At 55.0% G+C, this 20,797-nt stretch overlaps 5 protein-coding genes across 5 annotated transcripts; 2 read left to right on the top strand and 3 right to left on the bottom strand.

The window, feature by feature from the left end:
• Positions 1–2,727: 2,727 nt before the first annotated feature.
• ColSpa_09512 (DNA polymerase delta catalytic subunit) lies at positions 2,728–6,142 on the bottom strand (the record flags this gene model as incomplete). Its single annotated transcript, XM_049275724.1, has 3 exons — positions 2,728–3,469; positions 3,520–5,333; positions 5,387–6,142. The coding sequence occupies 3 exons, from the start codon at positions 6,140–6,142 to the stop codon at positions 2,728–2,730; spliced, it is 3,312 nt and encodes a 1,103-aa protein (XP_049131681.1).
• Positions 6,143–7,615: 1,473 nt separating this feature from the next.
• On the bottom strand, positions 7,616–9,447 carry ColSpa_09511 (putative ribonuclease P protein subunit 3; the record flags this gene model as incomplete). Its single annotated transcript, XM_049275723.1, has 3 exons — positions 7,616–7,666; positions 7,718–8,670; positions 8,724–9,447. The coding sequence occupies 3 exons, from the start codon at positions 9,445–9,447 to the stop codon at positions 7,616–7,618; spliced, it is 1,728 nt and encodes a 575-aa protein (XP_049131680.1).
• Positions 9,448–12,553: 3,106 nt separating this feature from the next.
• ColSpa_09510 (uncharacterized protein) lies at positions 12,554–13,508 on the top strand (the record flags this gene model as incomplete). The annotated part of the gene is made up of 2 exons (XM_049275722.1): positions 12,554–12,628; positions 12,687–13,508. 2 exons carry the CDS (start codon positions 12,554–12,556, stop codon positions 13,506–13,508), a joined length of 897 nt encoding a protein of 298 aa, XP_049131679.1.
• A 455-nt stretch (positions 13,509–13,963) lies between these two features.
• Positions 13,964–14,416, bottom strand: ColSpa_09509 (uncharacterized protein; the record flags this gene model as incomplete). The annotated part of the gene is made up of 1 exon (XM_049275721.1): positions 13,964–14,416. One exon carries the CDS (start codon positions 14,414–14,416, stop codon positions 13,964–13,966), a length of 453 nt encoding a protein of 150 aa, XP_049131678.1.
• Positions 14,417–18,891: 4,475 nt separating this feature from the next.
• On the top strand, positions 18,892–20,712 carry ColSpa_09508 (serine/threonine-protein kinase cek1; the record flags this gene model as incomplete). Its single annotated transcript, XM_049275720.1, has 4 exons — positions 18,892–19,031; positions 19,089–19,170; positions 19,223–19,785; positions 19,842–20,712. The coding sequence occupies 4 exons, from the start codon at positions 18,892–18,894 to the stop codon at positions 20,710–20,712; spliced, it is 1,656 nt and encodes a 551-aa protein (XP_049131677.1).
• Positions 20,713–20,797: the final 85 nt, after the last annotated feature.

Here is a 20,797-nt window from a genome sequence, read left to right as displayed (position 1 = left end):
AGGACAAAAGGCTGCCCAGCCGTACGAGCGGTGCGATCCCGGAGGCGGCGACCCGAGCTGCCATGCTGGGGCGGAACCAGGCGACCGCAGGGGCCAGGGATGGCCCGGACACGCCCTTCAAGGGTCTCCATCTTCGGGAGGAATCATGCCTGAAGTGCCTCCATCGACTCCATCATCGAAGGCTGGCGCGCGTGTCCCACACAAGCCAGAACCTGGGGGGACGTCATCCAACAACTGCATGGCCTGCGGCGGCTTTGGGACAGTTGCCCCTTGCGAGGTTCCGCTGGCACATGCTTCCGCATGGATGGGTCCTATCCTGGCCCTTTGGTGTCGCCTGTCCCTCGAGAATCGAAGGGGCCCAAGACAGCATCCATCACCCCCGTCGCATCTCGATGTCATTGAAAATCAGCCTGCATGGTTTGACGTGCCACTCGAACAGCCGGCAGCAATAGCTCCCACGTCTCAGGCAAGCCGTATCTCAGCTGCCTATCCGCGGGCTGTCATTGGTCACTGCAATCAAGATACAGAATCTACTAGCCTTTTGCCTTGCAACTTTGCAACGCTAGAAGGGGATGTCACTGGATCGACAAGGCGCGGCGCGCAGATGGCGGGCATACAATGCCTTACTGAGAGGTGCTGCATAGCTGCCCATGACGGTGCGGCGTCGTGTCTTGCATGGTTGCTCCATATGCCAGCCCGAGGTCAGATAAGGAACTCTGGAAAGGTAGGGAGACTTGCGACAGGTCGGACACATGTCAATTGATCATCACAACTCGTAAGTCCTGGCGCGGGTCGATGCGACTGGGCCAAAAGGCTTAGCAGTATGGCTGTGACAAGATAGATTGGCAAAGCAGCGCCGTTTTTCGGCGTCCGATTTGCGCTTCCGCAATCGGAAGTGAAGAGCAGCGCTGCCGCAGGCGGCGGAGGGGAGGGGAGGGGAACGGGGGGGGAGCCTGGGGTTGGACCGACAGCAAACAAAAAACGACAACGATGACGGTCGGCGCTGGGCTGACATGCGCACGCTGTTGCCGAAGAGTCGAAAGAGCGATGCAACCCGGCAGAATGCGACGACAGCCATCTCCCACAAAGAACCCCGCCGACGTCGCCCCTCCTTCTTCCTACTATTACCCCTTGACACTAAACTCCCGACTCCCGAGCCCGCTGTAGCGCGGTGTGTAAGATCGGCCACACCTCGAATTTTTTGGCGCCCATGGCATGATGGAGTTTCTCTCCTCCGGTGGTACTCCGGGGCCATCTCTTGATCTTTCAGCGTTCCAGTGGACGACGGGAGGGTCCCTCAATCTCGGAATTGGGTTGCTTTGGTTCCTCCGCGGCCTCTACCGTGTATTCGACCTCTGGGACTGTGCCCAGGGGAGAACGGCAATCCACACGACGGGGATGCATGCTGAAGCCTTGTTCGACTGTCTCACACTCTATTGCAGAGAGCTGCGAAGTGGGCGGCGCAACGGCTGGAGAGACACCGCCGCTGGTGAGTTGGCTTGCGGGCTCAAGCTCTCGGCACGTACGTAACGAATTCCCGCCGTAAATACTACGGACCATAGCATTGGTCACCAGAGACACGCGAGGGCCGCAACGTGCCTGCGCGCTCGGTTTTGGAGCTCAACAGTGGTGCATGTCGTCGGTAGCAGACGTGCCCTTGGACGTGAGCTTGACGAGGCAACATGTGAGACTAACCGACCCGAGAGGTAGGTAGGCGTCGCCGGGCTGGGCTGCGACTGAGACAAGGCAGGGTGGGTGACCCAGGGCACAGTCAAGGCTCCTCGGCGTAACACGGTAGAAGAAAGGAGATTGATCACCCAGAGGGACTAACCCCCGCGTGGGGAGACGAAGCCCAAACCCCGAAGGTCGGAACCGAAGAAGAAGGCGGCGGCGGCGGCGGCGGCGGTCACGACAACGACGTGGTTCTGTCGTGTGCCTGTTCACGTCCCGCCGCCACCAATGCCGATCCAGCAGCACCTAGGGGGGTCTTGGGCGGCGGCTGCTCGTCGAGACATGGTTGAGCCCGCCCTCTCCGCTGCCCGCCCGGCGGCGCCCGATGAGGTTGGTGTGTGGTGTGGACAAAACGACGAGCCACACCACACCACACAGCGCTTGCTCCACGAGTTGCGTGTTAGTCAATTCGCGTACACAACCAGAACTCGCGTCCCAAGAGTGCATTTCCGGATTCCCACAACGGAACTTGTCCATCGATGGATGGGGGGGGGGGGGGACACGCGCCTGGGTGAAATTTTTCTTGTTGTTCGTTCGTCTCTCTACCGTGGGAAATAATGCCGCAGGCTAGGCTCGTTTCTCCTCTTCTGTTTCCCCTCGTATTATGGCCACTGCATACTACACACACAGAACAGAACCACTTCCTCCCAGTTTTCCCTTCCGATTCATTCCGAGTCATGGGTGATGGTTCCCACGTCTCGAGTCTCATGTTGTAGGTTTTCTCCTTTCTCGGAAGGAAAAGAAAAAAAAAAGTTCTGGATCCCGTTTCCTCGCCTTGCATCCCACCCCGAGTGAGTCTCCATCGGTCCCCCACAAAGTCCATGGGAACTAGTCAACGCCGCTAAACGCCTATTCCGAAACGACGTGTCTGCGACTCTCTACGCAGACCTCCACATGCCACTGCAGCATCTCCTTGGGCTGGCTCTCGTGGTAAAGGAAAGCTTAGCGTCGTGGGAAAAAAAAACCCCATACCATCCCACTGTCTTGGCACGCATCTTACCAGATCGCCGCCTGGTCGAAATCGAACCTTGTCAGCTCCTTCCCTGCATCTTCCAAATCCTTCTTCGCCTTCATGCGCATGTAGAAGATGGGGCAGTCCTTGCTGCTGCAAATCACCTCGCAGTGCATGCTGCCCTGGCACCGCTGGCACTGCGTCCAGAGACGTCCGAACCGCACCTCGAGATCCGACACCTTGTCCAGGGTCTTCTTGTACAGCTCGCCGACCCGAGGCGCGCAGTCCGAGCACACAGCCCCCGCGCTCTCCTCCTTGCCTCTGAGCGGTTTCTTGCATCCCATGCACGTTTGCGTCTTCTTTGCAAACTTCATCAGACCTCCGACTGTCGGCGCCGAGACTGCAATCGTCCGCGTGTGGGCTCCCGTCAGGAGCGAGTTCGCCTTTGTCTCGCCCAAAATGGGCTCAAAGATTCTGCCCAGGGGCTTCGCAAGCTGGTTGTCAAGGTAGTATCTTGTGTCGATAGGGACGTTGTTCTCGAGAACGTAGATGGGGTCCTCGGACTTTTCGTAGTTCTTGGAGCCTGCCGCGCCCTTGATCATCACGTATGCGACTCGGTCACCCAGACCTGGTGCCGAACCGGCGTCGCGCTTCTTCATTCTCTGCGCAAGCTCTACGTGTGCTTGTTTGGCGGCATAGTCGTCTTTGGTAAGTGCCTTTGTAATGACGAGCTTCGACATGTCCACCTTGTTCTGCAATAGGTCTGCGATAGTGTCTTTGACGTAGCTGGGGAAAGTCAGTATATGAGCTTCCGGGATTGGGCCAGTCAAACTTACTCTTGAGCGCCCTGGACATCTTGGTCGATCAGGATCATGCGAAGCACCTTCTCAATGACGGTCTGCACGAGAAGACAGTTGTCTCGTCGCACCGTCTCGATACCCTTTGTATCCATCTTGTCGTACTTGTCCGGCTTGGTCCAGTACAGACCGGCATATCGCTTCTTGTTGATGAGAAGATACGGGTAGTACACCTTTTCGAACTCCAACTTGATGGGCTTGACAAATTTGGAAGACACGTAATTTGCAGCTTCTTCGCCAAATTTCATCGCTTCGGGCAGGTCTTTGGTACCGAACTTGACCATGACGGAATCAGTGTCGCCGTAGATGACCTGCGCATCGTGGGAGTATCCGTTGGCGATGCAGTACTTCTTCTCCACCTCCTCCTTGGTCTTCATAATCATCTGTCGACCGAAACTCGTCGTACTACTGGCAATCTCAAGACAAGGCAGCTTGCCCGTTGTTGCACCCGTGAGTCCGTAAACGGAGTTTGCACTGATCTTCAAAGCCAGTTGTCGACCGTTCAGCACGGCCTTCTTGAAAGGATCCGTTTCCACAGCGAGCTCGCGCTTGGCCTGCTTTCTGGCCGACAACAATTCTTCGAGAATCTGAGCCAGGAGACCTTTGCGTTGCTTGGTGGTAACAAAGGTATCGCCGTTCGGTGTGACAATATAGTCATCATCCTTCTTCAGCTGGAATTTCTCAATCGCCTTCTTGTTAACTAGAGTCGTATAGCAAAGGTTGTGAGCCTGCATGATACTGGGATACAGAGAAGCGAAATCGAGGGTTGCGATGGGCACGTCGTAGTATCCTCGAGTCGGCTCGATGACCGTGGCACCTTCGTACTGTTCGTCACTGCCCTCAGATCTCATGTTGGGGATGACGAGCTTCTGCTCAAGGGCTTTTCGGAACAGCTGACTGATGAACTTGACCTGCTGACCTCTGGACAACAGGAAGTTGAAAGGGATACCCGTGACCCTGGCCATTTCCGTGTAGTTTTCGAGACAAGACAGCTTATCCATCAACCGCTGTGGGAGGTAGGCGTCCTTTAAGCAGTACAGTGCAAGACGCCGACGTGATTCGGGGGTTCCGTTGAACAACTCTGTAATCATCGTGTGGTGGACGTCTTCCTTTTGTTCTCCCAAGAACTGCGAACACACGGAGTTGAGTGTGTAACTACGGAGGTGATGGTCGCGCTGAACAAGCTGCAACAAATCGAGCTGGAGGCGTCCATTGGTGTTCGTGGCTTTGCTGTCGCGATTGCCCATCTGCTTGCTGGAGAAGTTCGTCTCCTTGGCTCTGGAAGGCATGCTCGGTATACGAGACCAGTACTCGAACCCCGCAACCTTTAGGTGTTTGGCTCTGTCAAGAAGGTAAGGGAAATCGAAATTGGCGATGTTGTATCCGATGATGATGTCTGGGTCGACCTTGATGAGGAACTTCTGCCATTCGCTGAGCATCTTCTCCTCCTTTTCGAAGTCCAGAATCTGTGTGGCGACTATAGGACTGGTGGTATCCAGGCAGAATACGTTCCGCACGAATGGTTTCTTCTCTCCGTATCTCGTTACGACGTTGGCGATCTGAATAACAGGGTCGTGTGTTGCCTCGGGGAAGATACCCTTGCGTCCGGCGCACTCGATATCGAAGGACATGATTCTCAGAGGGGCCATCTTGGACCACTCTCCCACTGGCTTATGTGCAATCAGATCGAGGTGGCTGATTTCGGCTTCGATTTGGCAGTTCGATTGTCGTTGTGACTGGGGGAGGACCTGGTACTTTGTCGCGGGAGCTTCAACCCAGGACATGCCGAAGATCTGATCAATACATATTAGCTTCGTTAACCAGATGCAAAACCAGAAAAACACACCTTGCAGTCGACCATAAATCGAAGAACATATTGAATGTTATCGAACGTCATGACGCCACCATCCATGCCCTTCCACAGACCCTTCCAGTTGGCATTGCCCGACTCGATTGTTGTCCGAACCCTGCTGATAAACTTGGGGTCCATGACCGTAATCTTCAAGTAGGGGCTCTTGACATTTCCTTGGAAACCGTAGATGTTTTCTCTCATGAGGAAGGCAACTGAGTGAATGCAGGGTTGGTGCTGCGCCACTTGTGATTCGAGGTAGGCTTTGAAGGCATTGCAGTCTTCAGGCCGAAACGCCACCGGGGCGGCGACGTACAGGTAATGCTTGAAGTCTGTGACATGCAGCATCACCGAGTGGCCTTTCTCGGTGACACCGAATAGCTTAACTGTAGCACGCCCGCCATGTAGACTGCCTTCCTCGGCCTCGATCTGCTGGAAGATGAGGTTGTCTCTTGTTGGGTTGAAGTCGACGAGGGGAGGCCGCTCCCATGCCTGGTCTTTTTCAGTGTTGTTCTGCTTGCGGTCGGCAATATCCTGGCTCAATTTTTCGAGAACTTCGGATTCGAATGCGCTCTTTGGTTGACTAGAGCCCGGAAGGCCCTTCGAGTTCCTCTGGGGCCCGAAGTGGTGTGCGGGCGAGGATGAGAAACCCTCGACTTTGCGTTTCTTAAGGGATGACGGCGTCGACGGGATGTTGCGACGGGTGCTTGGTGTTTCTCCGAGCACCCGCTTCTGGGGAAGAACTGTAGCCATTTTGGATGTATGGCGATGTTTGGGGTGAGGTTGAGCAAAGGTTATCAGCCAGCGCTCATAGTAGGGTCAGTCGGGGGAGGGTTGTTGGGTTGTTGCTACGATGGAACTAGTGGAAATCAATTAAGGTGGACGTCGCGACGCGCTGCGGCTCGACGTGACGTGAAAGACCCACTCTTAATGAAAAGAGGCGGCCGCGCGACATGATGACTAAGGAAAAACGCGACTCGCACTCGTAGCACACAGTACGGATTGCACCAGCAATAACTTTCATGCTTTTCCCCCACCTGCCAGGGGGTGTCGTGCACCACCACATAACACCACATGCCGAGACCTCCGTTGTGTCTCTTCTCAAAAGGTAGGTGGGCGGCAGATCGTATAATAAACTGATTTAGATCATCACAAAGTTAAAACATGGAAGCCATCCATGAGACCCATTCTGCAGCGTTGACTTCATCCAGTCTTGTATCATGATACAGTAGTCATCAGCAAGCAGCTTACCTTCAAAAAATCAAGAGTTATATACATTTTGTATCATCAAGACTTGTCGCTTGTCAATGAAAATGAATTGCCATCATTGTGACCCTATGCTCTACATCTCAACAGTATCTTTTTTATTATCAGAGAATAACTCCTTCATTGATGTTGGTTACTCAATATACAACTTCCTGTAAAAGGAGGCGTCTACTTACACAGCGACGCGCAGTGTCTTGAGAGGGAGATCAAATGTAGGACTTGATATAAAAGACTAAGGAGTTGTATTGATTAGCATTGTTTCGCTGTTGCGAAACGTAGGGGTAACCATGTGCTTTTTGGCCCTTCTTCAGATATCCATTCTTCTGAGGCACCAACGGCGGCCGGTCAGGACCGCTCAGCTAAGCCATGCAAATAGGAAATCATCAGCAGATCATTGGAAGAGGACTCGGGGTTAACTAAGGCGTCACTTACGCTGATGAAACAATTGCTATGGTACGGTTGAGCGGTCTTGGATCTCAGTGAGGAGCCCTGCGGAGAGAGCTTGAGAGGCCCGACCGGGGGCGTTGGTTCACACTCGTAACGTCAAGAGGGAAAAAGCGAAACTGCCTTGGTAAAATACAATGTTTATTTAAATCTTATTAGGACCGGCTGAATTTGAATACGTAACATCGTTCAGCCCATCGAATGATCTGCGGGATAGCCAAGGCAGTGCCGCATCAACACGTCCCGAGGACGTTGCAACGGCTCGTTGTTGCCGAGACCGTTGGTCGGTCGACTAGCAACGAATAGAAGCCCAGTATCACCCTTGCTGTTTTGTGTATGGCTCTATGAAGGAAGGCAGTTTGTCTCTGTTTGGGGTAGCCGGTAATCATCTTTCCTTTCGTAAAATACCCATCCTGAACCGGACGCCGTCGCTGAGCAATGCAAATCATGAAACCTCCTGCCAAAAGACGTGACCCCATGCATAAGTTTGGCTGATTCTGTAGTGATACCATCCCTTCAAGACGACGTAATCTTAAAGTTGTCGAGCTCGCACCAGTTATTGACAGGCTGTTCTTGGGTTAGCAACCTGTGGCCAAGGGTCGGGTTCGTGTGACTTACAATACAACTGAGGTACTTGCACCAGCTGCAGGTGTTGTGGTAGATGTAAAAGTTGTTGAGCAAGACGATGAAAACAATGATGACGGTCAGCAAAAAGCCAGCTCTGACCAGCCACCAAGCCCACCAAAGTGGCTTTCGGCCCTTGAAGAACCCGACTGGGTTCTTCAAGAACGGAGGCGGGCCTTGGTTAGGGTTGAGCTGCATTGATGCGTACGACGGGTCTTCGGATCCCATTCTCCGTCTCAAGGAGTTGGGAGAATGCAGAACGCAGATGCCGAGCGCCAGACCCATCAAGAAGCCACCAATATGGGCGAAGTTGTCCAAACCTGGCAGAAGTCCAAGCACAAAGGAAATGACGACGTCCAACAAGATGAACATCAGATCTTTGACAGGGCTGCGTCGGTCCTTCCACGAGTACAATAGGTCGAGCAGAGTGAGGGCGATGACGCCGAAAAGGGCACCTGAAGCACCTGTCGATGCCGCCATGACGCCGGCGTAGTTTGCTCCCATAACGTTACCGAAGATACCGGCGCTGACGTAGACCAAGAAGAACCGAATCGAGCCGATAGCTATCTCCATTTCTTTTCCCATCGTCATTTGCAAAAGCAGGTTGAATCCAATGTGGATGAGACCTGCGTGCAAGAAAATGGGCGTGATGAACCGGAACCACTGGTTGGGCTCCGGCGACTGGTTGATGTCGGTATACGTAGGCTCGGGTACGCCGCCAAAACCGCACAAATCGCCCAAGCCGCACTGGTTCGAAGGGTTGCTGGCATCGTTCGAGGTCGAGTTCGGGCAAGGCCAGGTGATGGGTTGTCCTAAATCTTGGATGCCCTTGACGTTGTGCATGCAGGCGACGTATCGAGCACCCATGTTGATCATTACGTACGTCGAGGGACCGATCATGGGGTTGAAAGACGGCTTGGTCATGATGGGAGAGCCCGTCAGTTGAGCTGAGGCAAGTTAGCATCCAGGATATGACTCGTCGTATTCGGCGATATCTTACCATTCTTGACAATCTCGGCGATGAAGACAGCAACCTGGACCAAGGTGAAAACGTAAACAACCCACGGAATACCCTTCCTGTCGGCGCCAAACATGCCCAGCTGGCCAAAGCCAACCTTCTTCTTGTCGCGCTGACTCTTGGAGCGTCGAGATCCCTGCGGTGCGTCGTAGACGTGGTCGTTGTCGTTCATTTCAACGTCCTTGTGCGGCTGTGTCGGCTGCCGGCTCTGCAGAGGAATGTCGTCGGCCACGTTCGGTCTGCTGGAATCGGGGGAGACGGACGAGTGGCCGTAATAGGCGGTATCCTCCTGCGCGTAGGGATTGGGTTGGCGCATGTCGTGCGCGTTGTACGGCGTTTGGCCGTGGCCAGTGTAGGCAGTTTTTACCGTGCTCATCGTGTTCATGCGCTGGGGTTGCGCGGCGTTGACGTTGTTCATGCTCTGGAGGCTCTGTCCGTGGCCGTTGTGCCGGAAACCGTCCTGGGTCGAGTCTACTGGGTAGACGTGATCATCGAAGACACTTTCGAAAGGGGATACGGTGTTTTGGCGCGGTGGCGGTTGGCTGGCCCCGGGCGCGTTCGATATTGAGCTGTATGGAGGCGCAGGTGTGGAACTGGCGGAAGGGATGTGGTTGTTGTTGTAAGCGGCGCCGCCGTAGTAGGGGGCAGGCGAGGGAGACGCTGCTGAGGGCGGTTTGTTGACGTGGTAGTAGTCGTTGGAAGCCATGGTGTGATGGGTATCGAGATGCCAATCACGAAAGGAAATGGATTTAGATCAGACCGGGGAATGGGAATCTGGGCGACCTCGTTGTCTTTTTTTCTCGGGGTCGAATTTCGCTTGAAGAGCCGAGCTGGGTTGGACTGAGCTGAGGTAAAGCGGATTGAACTAGTGCGAAATGGAGAATCGCTCAGGTACCGGAATGGGATAAAACGCGGAGAAATGTGACAGCGTTGAGGTTGAAAGGAGGTGTGTGTGCGCGTGTGGTTGGGGGGTCGTGGGTATTTGTTTAATGAACCTTTACAAAGCAAGGAGCTGAGCCAGGGCGACCAACGGCTGAGTGGGAGTGAGTGGATGTTGGACGCCGACGAGCAAAGTGTTCGTGGGCGCGGTGGGCCGTACTAGGCAAATTACCTCCGACTACTTTAGCCAACCTCTCTCTAAACCTCTCTGTTCGACCAGGCTGTGTGGTGTTACCGGTACGGTACTGCGTATGATGTCGTGAGGTAATTGCAGGTTAACCTCAGTGCGGTAGGTGAGGTGAATTATGTATTAGCGGGCTGGGAGATGCCTGTGCACAATCTGAGCTACACCACTTCGGATGGCCGGACCAGTCGTAACGAGACGGTCGACGGTGACTGTCGAAGCGCAAAAGGTCTGCCTCGAGACTGGTGGCGACCAAGAGTTATAGAAGAAACGAGTGAAGGGGCTGCCAGGCTCGTCAAAGGGTGTGTCGGTCGAGGGATGAATCTAGGAGAAAGAGCAAGACACGTTCCAACGCCCGGATGGGGGGATGCGAGGTTATTACTTTTAAGTAGACCCAGCTTCCAAACATAGGCCCTTTCCCCGTCTTGTTTATACAAAGTGACTTTTTCGCCCAGGCCGCCGAGCGGGAGCCCAAAGTGACTGGTGGTTGGCAGCAACAAGCGTGGTGAGGGCCTGCCGTGACAAGCATGTGTACATCGGACACCTTGGAATCTCAAACACTGCCCACCTCACAGACTCGGGGCCTGTGAATGCGTGGGGATGTGGATGCCAATGACGGGAAGTATGTGGGAGGTGGTGGTCCAGTCAGAGGGAACGAGGAACATGCACAAGGATACAACGACCAAACGGGAGTCTGAGCAGGGTGCAGTAGGCTTGCAGTAGTCCCGGCTCTGAGGCTGTGTCAGCATTGCCAGCCTCCCTTCGCTGAGTCTTCTTCCCCCGCTAGACGAGAGAGGAGTGACTTGAAGGCCTTGGAGACGATGAAAGAGGCAGCGTTGATCACAGCGAGACATGCACAACCAGGCCAAGCTCGGAGGTCAGCCTGAAGGAAGCAACCACACACGACTCTCTCACCAACGTCTCTGCTCCGCTGCAGCCCCTTTGTGCTGGCCAACGGTTGGCATCCACATCCAACTCTGCATCTCGAGCCGTGCTATGTTTGGAACAGCGGGGCCCACAAGTTTCAGATAGTTGCGTAACCACCCTGCCGAACCGGCGTGGCGCCTTCTGCACTTGTACCTGTTCACTACTACGTAGTAAAGAAAAGGGACGCTGAAGGAGGGGGGGCCACCTGTCAGCCGCCGCGGCCTTTGCCTCTGCCTCTGCCTCTTTCTGTCGGTCAGTCTTGCTTCCTATCCGGTTGTTTGGCGGACCTGGCACGCCTGGCAAACAGCAAGCTGTCTCGCCTCACCTGCTGATCTACATAGGATTGCCAAACCGTCAGCATCTCCAAACCCCGACCATGGGCCAAAGCACCAGCTTGCAAGCCTTCGGAGCCTAGAAGTAACAACATATGATGAATTAGTATACGCCTGATAGGCTTTCGACTGACTGCCGACCCATGCAGCGCCTGCAGCCTGCGGACACCATCCTGGCTCCGACACTCGCTCCGCAGGGCGGCCCAACAACCTCCCCTCCCAGAGTCATGACCCTTGAAAACCTCGGCGGTTCCAAAGCGTTGCGGGAGCAACAACACCTATGAGTGTTCATTCCATTTATCATCCCATCACTCGCCATGCCGCTTTTCGACAAGGACCTGCCCGGTGTGGCAATCAACCTTCAACTCTCCATCGCCCATTCCTTTAGTTAGGTAATTCATAGGAAGGTAAATCCGGACATCCGGGGTCCACAGCAAAGCCTTTTACATAGTGCGGTGTGCCTTATTGATGGACCCCAAGGACATGCCCGACCGGAATGTGGAATTCGCGACACCCGTCATATTGCGCGCGCCCTGAAGAAAATGTGTCCGACAGGGTGGGTTCATCGCATCGCATCTCAGTCCCCCCTTCGGACGATCCTACCCGGTCGATGTCCACGATGTAGTGGTGCTTCCTCACATTTCCAAAACAACATTGAGGCTATAAGAACCATAGGGAGAGACACTTCGAGAGCGATACCAAGGTTGGCTTCCCGTAAGGAACACTGTTTCCGTCGACCTATTACCATTGGCTACGAGACCTACGCAGCTGACATCGAGTTGGTCGCCTTTGCAACAATAAGTGCTGGACAGCAGACCGCACCACAGTCCGTCAGCCCACCGACGCGTGCAGGCCTGGAGCACTTACGACAGCTGGTGGCTCGGCCATCAGCCACTCAAAAGTCGCTGGTAGTGGAGGCAAGCCACCTCCACCACACGAGGGAGACACGAGAATTCGTCTGAGCCCGTGAGATGACGACGTACTCGGCTCAGGGCAGCATATGAGTCTCATTCTTCTCAGTCCTTCCCAATGTTTCTTACATGCATGGAAGACAAACAACGATGGAGCTAGCGATACCCTGGCGGCCTTGAAAGCAAGCGCTGTACTACCGGTATAGGCATTGCTTGGGGACCCTGAACAGCCCTATCCAGGTAGCCGGAGACTCCGATAGGAGTCTCCCGTCCGTGCGCTATTGAAGATCTGGGCCCCTTTCACCGTTCTCGCGATCCAGGCGTCCACCGTTATAACAGCCCATCACGTGGCGATAAGATAACAAAGACCCCTGACCGAAGCAACTGGACTTTTTTTTTTTTCTTCGCTTGGGGGGGAGCTTTAATTAGCTAAGGGTCGAATGGCAGAGTTTCTTCATCGCGTGACGAAACCGCCCACAGACGAGCAAACAGCATAATTCACACAAGTCAGTTGGTACAATGGGCAAGAAAACCTACGAGCCTGATTCCGACTCCGACATGGAGGACGGTGGCGCAAAGCTCACTGCACCTACGGTTCGCCTGACTTTCCGAGTCTCTCAACCGCTAGCCATTCTAACCCCACCAAAAGCAGAGTAATGTTGCGAAGTCGACCGACGCCATGGACGTAGACGTTCCCCCAACCCCCGCCGACAAGAAACAGGCTGCGGCCGCCGCACGCGCCGAACGGGCTGCGCGTAGGAAGCAAAGACGTGAAGAGCTTGCGGCACAAGGAGGCTCACAGGTCTCATCGATTGCCAGCACACCGAACCCGGACTCCGAACCCGCGTCGCCCACGAAGAATAGCCAGGAGACAAAGTCAAGAAGAAAGAAGACGGAAAGAAAGACCCCTAAGAAGGCGAATAATACTGAGAAGACGGACGAGAAGGCTGAAGAGAAGATCGATCCGGCGGCAGACACGGAGACACCCAGCGAGCCCGCCACCGCACCCGCTCCGGCACCTGCTACGGACGCCGAGCCGCATCCGGTCGTGGTCGACACAAAGCCTGCCAAGACCGAGGCCACAAACACCACAAGCACATCCGTGGCGGGTGACACCATGTCGAACGCACCCAGCTCGGTCAGCGGGGTCGACTCACAACACCAGGGCCTCAACCGCGCGGCGCGGCGGCGGCTGATGCAGATTGAAAACCGGCGGCTGGCGATCAAGAAGGAGCTCGGCATCGCGGTTGACTCGGACGACCGCCAGGCCGAGGTGAACGCTCTGCTGGCGGCCTGGACGGCACAGTTTGACGAAAAGGCCGAGGCGCGCGCGGCCAAGAAGGCGGCCAAGAAAGACTTGTCAGCAAAGGGTAAGCTTCTCACAGGACACAACATCAACGATTATGAGAAGCAGAAGCAGATAAAGAAGCAGAAACGAAAAGAGGCCCTAAGAGCCCGGCAGGAAGGCAGCTAGGTGAGAAGCTGGCCGGACTGCGGCTCGACGGGCCGCCGACACCCGGGAGGAGTAAGGCATCGTGAGGAGTAATGGGCATAGGAGTGTATGGAGAGAAGCGGAAAAGAGGAGGCTGAAAAGTAAATGCATGTTGGCGTCTAGCGGGTAATATGGGAGGGAAATGAAAAGTAAAAAGTGAACAGCGGGCCGAAGCATCCAGCGTCTCGTGGTGAAGCAACACTCATGGTCCGATGGTGTTTGAACCATTCAAGGCTTGCTTGTGTTACATTTGCTCGGTTAAACAGTAATGTACAATGCCTAAGGGGAGATGGTCAACGAACCAGAGATCCTCCAACCTATTTTCTGAACGCCAGGTGTGCATGAATGCCTCTCATCCGCCACAAGTATTGATCACGGCCTTTGGCCCCCTGTTTTAATAATCCTACACAACGTCGCTCCGCTGCCCTCGGCCCCCCTCACGCCTTCTTCTCGTTGCCGTCCTCACCCTCCTTCTTGCCCTCGTCCTTCTTCGCGCCGCTCCAGACCTCGGAAACCTGCTCCACGATCAAGTCGCCCAGCCCTTTGCCCTCAGCCAGCGCCTTGGCGTGCTCGGCACCCCTCTTGGCGTCCCAATCCTCGGGCTCGCTGCCGTACCACAGCCGCTGCGCGAGATTGCGCTTCTTGTACTCGATGGCGCGCATCTGCTCCTCCGTCAGCCCCTCGCGACGCATGCGCTCCTCGCGGAGCAGCTGCTTGGTGCGCTGGGCCTGCTCGGGCAGGGCCGTGGGGAACATGCGCGCGAAGCGCGACTGCACGCGCTGGTAGATGGACTGGCCCGTCCAGTCGTAGGCGAGCTGGTTCGTCGAGGCCGAGAAGCCCGTCGTGAGCATGAAGAAGCGCCAGTCGATGCGCCGCGGGGGGATCAGCATGATGAGCGGGCAGAGTATCGAGGCCGCGATGGCGGTGTTGTGCACGAGGGGAGGGGTCTGGGGAGGGCCGGGGAGGATCCCGCCGGTTGTGTTGAGTCGGACATTTTTTGGATGGTTTGGGGGAGCTGCGATGCTCAGTCGGACGGACGGGGTTCGGTGAGGAAGGGGCGGGGGCTTTCCGTCGAGGTGGTCGAGAATCAATGCTCTCGTGATCCGTACTGTTCGAAGCTCGCGAGTTGGTTGTCGAGCTCAGGGTGGTGGGCGATGTCGGAGCGTGGGTGGTGTCGAGTCAATGACGATTGGTGAAGCATTCGACTGCAGGAGCAAATGGGAAATCTCCCAAATTTTTGAGTCGCGCTACGGCGCCGATTGAATGTGGGGCCGACCCGGCACCCCGGGAACTGTTACACAGCGCATATTGGCAACTTTAAGAGACGCCCCCAAACTAGATGAATATAACCCAAGGTGGCCAATAATCCTACTGTTCTTGTCAGCGGATTTAAGCATAGTCTGTGAGAAGTCGGTCTAAAACGTGATTTTAGCAAGTAAGCAGTGTGATGATGCAGCCAGAGTCGTTTGGAAGAAGAAAAGAACCAGAAAAAGACAATTGTTTCTTCGTGTCATTGTCAATGACAAACTGCGGGTATGTAGCAAGTTGGAATTCGGAAACGAAGCACAAATATCAACGAGCTGCAGGTAACATTATGTAGAGTCGCCAGTCGCTGAAACCACTCACACAACCATATCCCCAATCCATCCAAGCTTCAAGCTCCGCTCATTTTCGCCAAAGTCGAGATGACAGGTCCCTATAATGGCACTGGGACAACGCAGCAAGTCCAGAAACACTTCTTATGTGACTTTGGTCATAACCTCCGGGGTATGTAGTATCGACAGCTTTGGACGAAGCTCGAGGAAGTAATCCGGAGAAATGAAGGCGGCTAACTGCACCGGAGACAACGGCAATCCAGAGTAAATACACACAAAGTTTAAGGCCAGTAGGCTGCTCATATAAAAGTCTGTACACGTTCAAGAACTGTTTCCACCCCGATGCTCTGCGTTGAATATCGCCGTCTCTTTTCCTGCCCCCTCGGTAACAAATGGGGCTCTCAGAAGTCATCCAGGACTCTGCGATCTCCCTCCAAACAAGCCAGGACATCAGCCGCATGTCGATCTAAGGACAACCCATCAATTTACTTTGCTTTGCTTTGTTATCGCTGAAACCCGACCTCTAAACGTCGATTCTAAGAAACGCCTGCAAATATCCATGACCAAATGACGACCTTTTTAGTTTCCTACTTTTGAACTCCTCCAGATGCAGATGCAGATGTGTGAACAGAGCCCAGAATAGCTTCCTCTTCCTGCCACAGGTGCGCTCCCGTCTCCTTTAGCAGCCGCACGCACCCCTCCTTGCCCGTCTTCTCCGCGAGGTAGAGCGGCGTGTTGTTGGCGCGGTTCCGCGCGTGCACGCTGGCGCCCCTCGTTAGTAGCTCGCGCAGGATCTCGATATCGGGCCCGACGGCGGCCAAGTGGACGGCCGTGTTGCCGGCGTAGTCAGCCATCTTCAGAAGATCGCGCTGGCCGTCGTTGTCCAGGATCTCCTTCACCGTCCGGACATCGCCATTTCGTATGGCGTAACCGAGGACGGTAAATGCCGATTCTGACGCCGTTAGCCGGGCTACGACTGAGTCGAGTGAACCAGATGGATGCGAAAATACCGGGAGTGCCATTTCGGTCATTTCGCCGCGCAGCGACTGCGACATCCGCGCGCTGACCTCGGCGGTCGAGAGGTTCGGGATGGCGAGCAGGTACGACAGCTTGGTCAGGGCGGCCTCGGCCGTGAGGTCGAGGCCGAAGATGACGCCGGCGCGGCCGAGTTCCGTTCCGGGGCCGTAGACGGGGAAACAAAGCCGCTCATGCACTGGCTGACGTTGACGACGATGACGCCGCGGTCGACGGCCGCCTTGATAACCTTGGTTAAGCGTCCGTCGATGCCGCTGGGAGCGTTACCCATGCCAAAGGTCTCGAGGATGAGACCGCGCAGGTCGGGGACACGCAGGACCGAGTCGAGCATCTCTGGCCGGATACCGGGGAAAACTCGAAGACAGGCGACGTGGGCGGTGTCGAGGTGGTTCGTAACCTGAAGCTCGGCGATTCTGGTAGGTCTCAAGACGATAGGCCAGTTAACATCAATACCCAGTCCGTTGACCTTGGCCAAGGGCTCGCAGTTGGGGCTGGCAAAGGCCTCAAAAGCGGCGGACGAAACCTTGCTAGTTCTGTTGCCGCGGAACAGCTTGTGGTGGAAGAACAGGCCGACCTCGGGGATGACGAAGGTTCCTGCGATGATGAGCGAGCCCAGGAGGTTGTCGACAGCGTCCGACTGGAGGGCAAAGATGGAGGCCTGGGAGCCAGTGAGAATAACGGGTTTGCCTAGGTCAGAAAGCATGAAGGAAAGAGCCGAAGCCGTGTACGACAGAGAGTCGGTGCCGTGCAACACGACAAAACCGTCAAAGAGACGGTAGTTCTCCCGGATGGTCTGGGCGATTTCAGTCCAGCCTTCTGCTGAAATGGAGCTCGAATCCAGCAAAGGGTTAAACTCCAACACGCCGTAGCGAATGTGCCGGGAGTAGGCGCTTGGCGGTGTTCTCAAGCTGTCAAGCACGACTTTTTGGCCGTCCTTGATGGCCTCGAGCTGGACTGTACTTTGTTAGCGAATCTCAGCATTGCGTAGCTGTGACAAGTCGGCTAGTTGAATTTTGTGAAGGTTGCGTGAGATGCCTCTCAAGTACAACAGAAACTTTGGGTTCGAACGACATGAGTTCTTGACTGGCGGTAACATTTGGCCGTTGCCCATGTTCACGACAATTTTCATATTTTCTAGTGTATTGTGCCCTCGAGTAAGACATACCTGGAGGCGACGACTTGTCATTGAACGAGGGGCGCGGGGCCATGGCATTCTTCAGGAAACCTCCAATGGGCTGGAGTCCGTCGGCGGTAGGCTGCATGCAGATGGTTCCGCCCGTCATGATAATGAGGACTCGAGATTCCGGGTAGTTGGACGCCGGCAGGAGCCGTTCGGCAGTGGGTTCGAAAGCCATTGCGTATGTTGATTATGCGTCGACAATGGCGAGTTTGGTCAAGGGGGGAGACAGCAGAGAACCAGAAAGAGTTGACGTTGAAGTTGAGAGTTTATTAGATTCCACAGCCTCCACAGATAGGTTGAGGGGCACGGGGTAAAAATGGAGGGGCAGGAGGTTTTGTATGGAGAGCAAGGCAACACCAGTTGGCCAGTGTCACGGGTTGTGCAAAATTTTGGTAAATTTCGTCTAATGGAGACGGGCTGTGAGAAGTGCAATGAGCAGCGGTTAGCTATGGATGGTGAAAGCACGCGAGTGGAGACGGATGGCGAGTCAATCAAGTCATTTTGCAACAAATCCAGTTAAAAAAAAAAAAAAGGCACATGGAAGAGTCGGACGTACGGGAACGGTCTGGTTGAACCTTACTAGAGCTGACATTAAGTTAATGCGTGCCTGTCCTGTAATTGTCCGGAGAGTCAGATAAGGAAAGACATGGGAATGTGGGCAAATATCGACACTGCCCCTCGCACGTTCAAGGGAACACCTTATCGTGATAAGACATAAGAGTTGCAAAAGTTGGGTGACAACTCGAGTATCGTGGGGGAGAGACCATGGGACAAAAGCCGATAGCGGATGGCGGGCAGAGTTTTGGAGGGGTAATAATTAAGTAACAGAACGACCACGACCGCAACGTGACCGTCTCCAGAAGCCGGGCATGGCCGGGCTAGACAACGATGTTGGAGTATTTTCTGACCACGAGCTGGATAATGTGGACGACCCAGATGTGACCCAGATTCAGTGTCGATGTTCCGTGTCGTGCCAAGTTCGTTATCTACCGTTTGGGACAAACCGCTGGCAGTTGCTGGATGGTAACTTGGATTTGTCGCAAAGCAGTAGTTGCTTGCAGAAGTTGACCTTCGGACGATGACGCACGTGCGTATGCTAGTTCCAAAATCAACCTGCCATTTGCACCGGGAGGAAGATACGTACCTTTCAGGAAGACGCTCTGGGAGACCCAGGAGCCTCCTGCCTCCCAGCGGCAGGACCCACAACGCAGGACCAGGGATTTTCCGCGATTTTTTGGGTTCCAGCCGTGGCATCACATCGCCAATCTGGAACTATTGGGGTTCTGCCACAGACACCGCCAAACACCAAACCAGCTTCAACATCCTGGCCACGAGCTGAATACCAACAATTGCAGCAAACAGCCTCCTCGTTTTGCACCAGAACAATTACTACGACCGCCAATTACGACCGACCGCAATTTACGCGTCAGATATCAATAGCAATGCGATTCATTTAGCCGCTATTCGCTGTTACTCCCGCCTCTCACCAGAAGCTTCGATCGAGCAAGCCGATTCCCGACGCGACAGGCGCATCTCGCCGCGCTTCGCAGTCATCATGGATTCCACCGCGCCCAACGGCGGCGTCTCTCCTCGGACATTTGCGATACAGCATCAGCGCCCCAGAGCGAGTTTCCAGGGATGCTCGCGAATCACCGACTACGAGCTCCTCGGCAAGTTGGGTGAGGGTACTTTCGGGTAAGTTCATGAGCAGCCATCGCGTCTCTGCCCTTTATGCTGATCGATAATCTGCAGTGAAGTCCATCGTGCAAGATCTCGCAAGACGAACGCCCACGTTGCCCTCAAGAAAATCATCATGCATCACGAGAAGGATGGCGTACGTGTGACACCAACCCCATGCACCCCAGGCATCAACTAACGGTTGACAGTTTCCCATCACTGCATTGCGCGAAATCAAACTTTTGAAGCTGCTCTCCCACAAAAACATCCTGCAGCTCGTTGACATGGCTGTGGAGCACCCCCAGAGAGCCAGTAAGTCGCTCATGCTCAACTACCCATCTCGCCAGCAGCAATTCCTGACCCGGATTGTCACAGGCGACAAGCGCAAACGGCCAATCATGTATATGGCGACCCCGTACATGGATCACGATCTGTCCGGTCTCCTTGACAACCCCTCCGTTCACTTCACCGAGCCTCAGATCAAATGCTACATGCTGCAGCTTCTCGAAGGGCTGCGGTACTTGCACGAAAACCATATTTTGCACCGAGATATGAAGGCCGCCAACCTTTTGATCAACAATAAGGGCATCCTTCAGATTGCCGACTTTGGTCTGGCAAGGCACTACGAAGGGCCTACACCGAAGCCGGGTCACGGCGCAGGTGAGGGAAAGAGAGAATACACTGGCCTGGTCGTCACTAGATGGTATCGACCCCCCGAATTGTTACTTCACCTGAAGAGGTACACGACCGCTATTGACGTCTGGGGTGTTGGGTAAGCTATGAACCTGTGCGACTTGCTACGCTTCGAAATACTAACCTATCCGATAGCTGCGTCTTTGGCGAAATGCTTGTTGGAAAGCCGATTTTGGCCGGCGAGAGCGACACTCACCAACTCGATATCATTTGGGATCTCATGGGATCACCGACGCCGGAAAACATGCCCCTGTTCAATACGCTCCCGGGTGCCGAGGCTGTTGCACCGCGTCCGCGACCCGGCAGCTTGTCTAACAGATTCAGGGAGTATGGGACGGGTGCCATTTCTTTGCTGAAGGAGCTCCTCAAACTCGACTGGAGAAGTCGTATCAACGCCGGCGACGCCCTCAATCACCCGTACTTCAAGATGGCCCCCATGCCGGCCGACCCAGGCGATCTTCCCACGTTTGAGGATAGTCATGAGCTGGATAGGCGGAAGTTCCACGACCGCCAGGCGAAGCTCCCGCCTGCGCCAAAGGGGGGCACGGTAGGCATGGGCCCCGAAGCACACGGCGCTCAGGCCGGGTTCAACAACGCCGACGCCTACAACAACCGCAACGGTGTAAACGGCAACCGTAACTCCAACGTACCAGGGGCCCACCGAAACGGGGACGAGCGTAGACCAGCTTGGCAGCGAGACAGAGGCTTGCCACCAAGACCGCCCCCGCCTGAGTACGTCAACGGCGGGCCCATGGAACGCGATGCTTTCCGGGACAGAGATCGGGACAGGCGACCTAGGAGTCGAGGAGGAAGGGCACCCGACGTGGATACCTACATACCGAGTTACAGGGATGATGCCCCACGCCACCGGGATGACCGACCTCCGCGCGACCGTCGTCGCAATAGTAGAGATGAACGATGGCACGACCGAGACTGGGACCGCCGGACGAGAAGTCGTAGCCGCTCACCGATAAGGGAGCGCGAGCGGGACATATACCGCAGATGATATTGCGGCCTGTATCACAAGACACTATAATATCGGAGGACAGGGTGGGTAGCTCGGCGAAGCACAGGAACAGGCGTTTAGGGGC

This window comes from Colletotrichum spaethianum (genome assembly GCF_022836535.1).
Source record: "Colletotrichum spaethianum MAFF 239500 DNA, contig28, whole genome shotgun sequence".
Classification (NCBI taxonomy): Eukaryota; Fungi; Ascomycota; class Sordariomycetes; order Glomerellales; family Glomerellaceae; genus Colletotrichum; species Colletotrichum spaethianum.
Note: the sequence above shows the minus strand (reverse complement) of the source record. Positions and strands in the feature narration are given on the sequence as shown.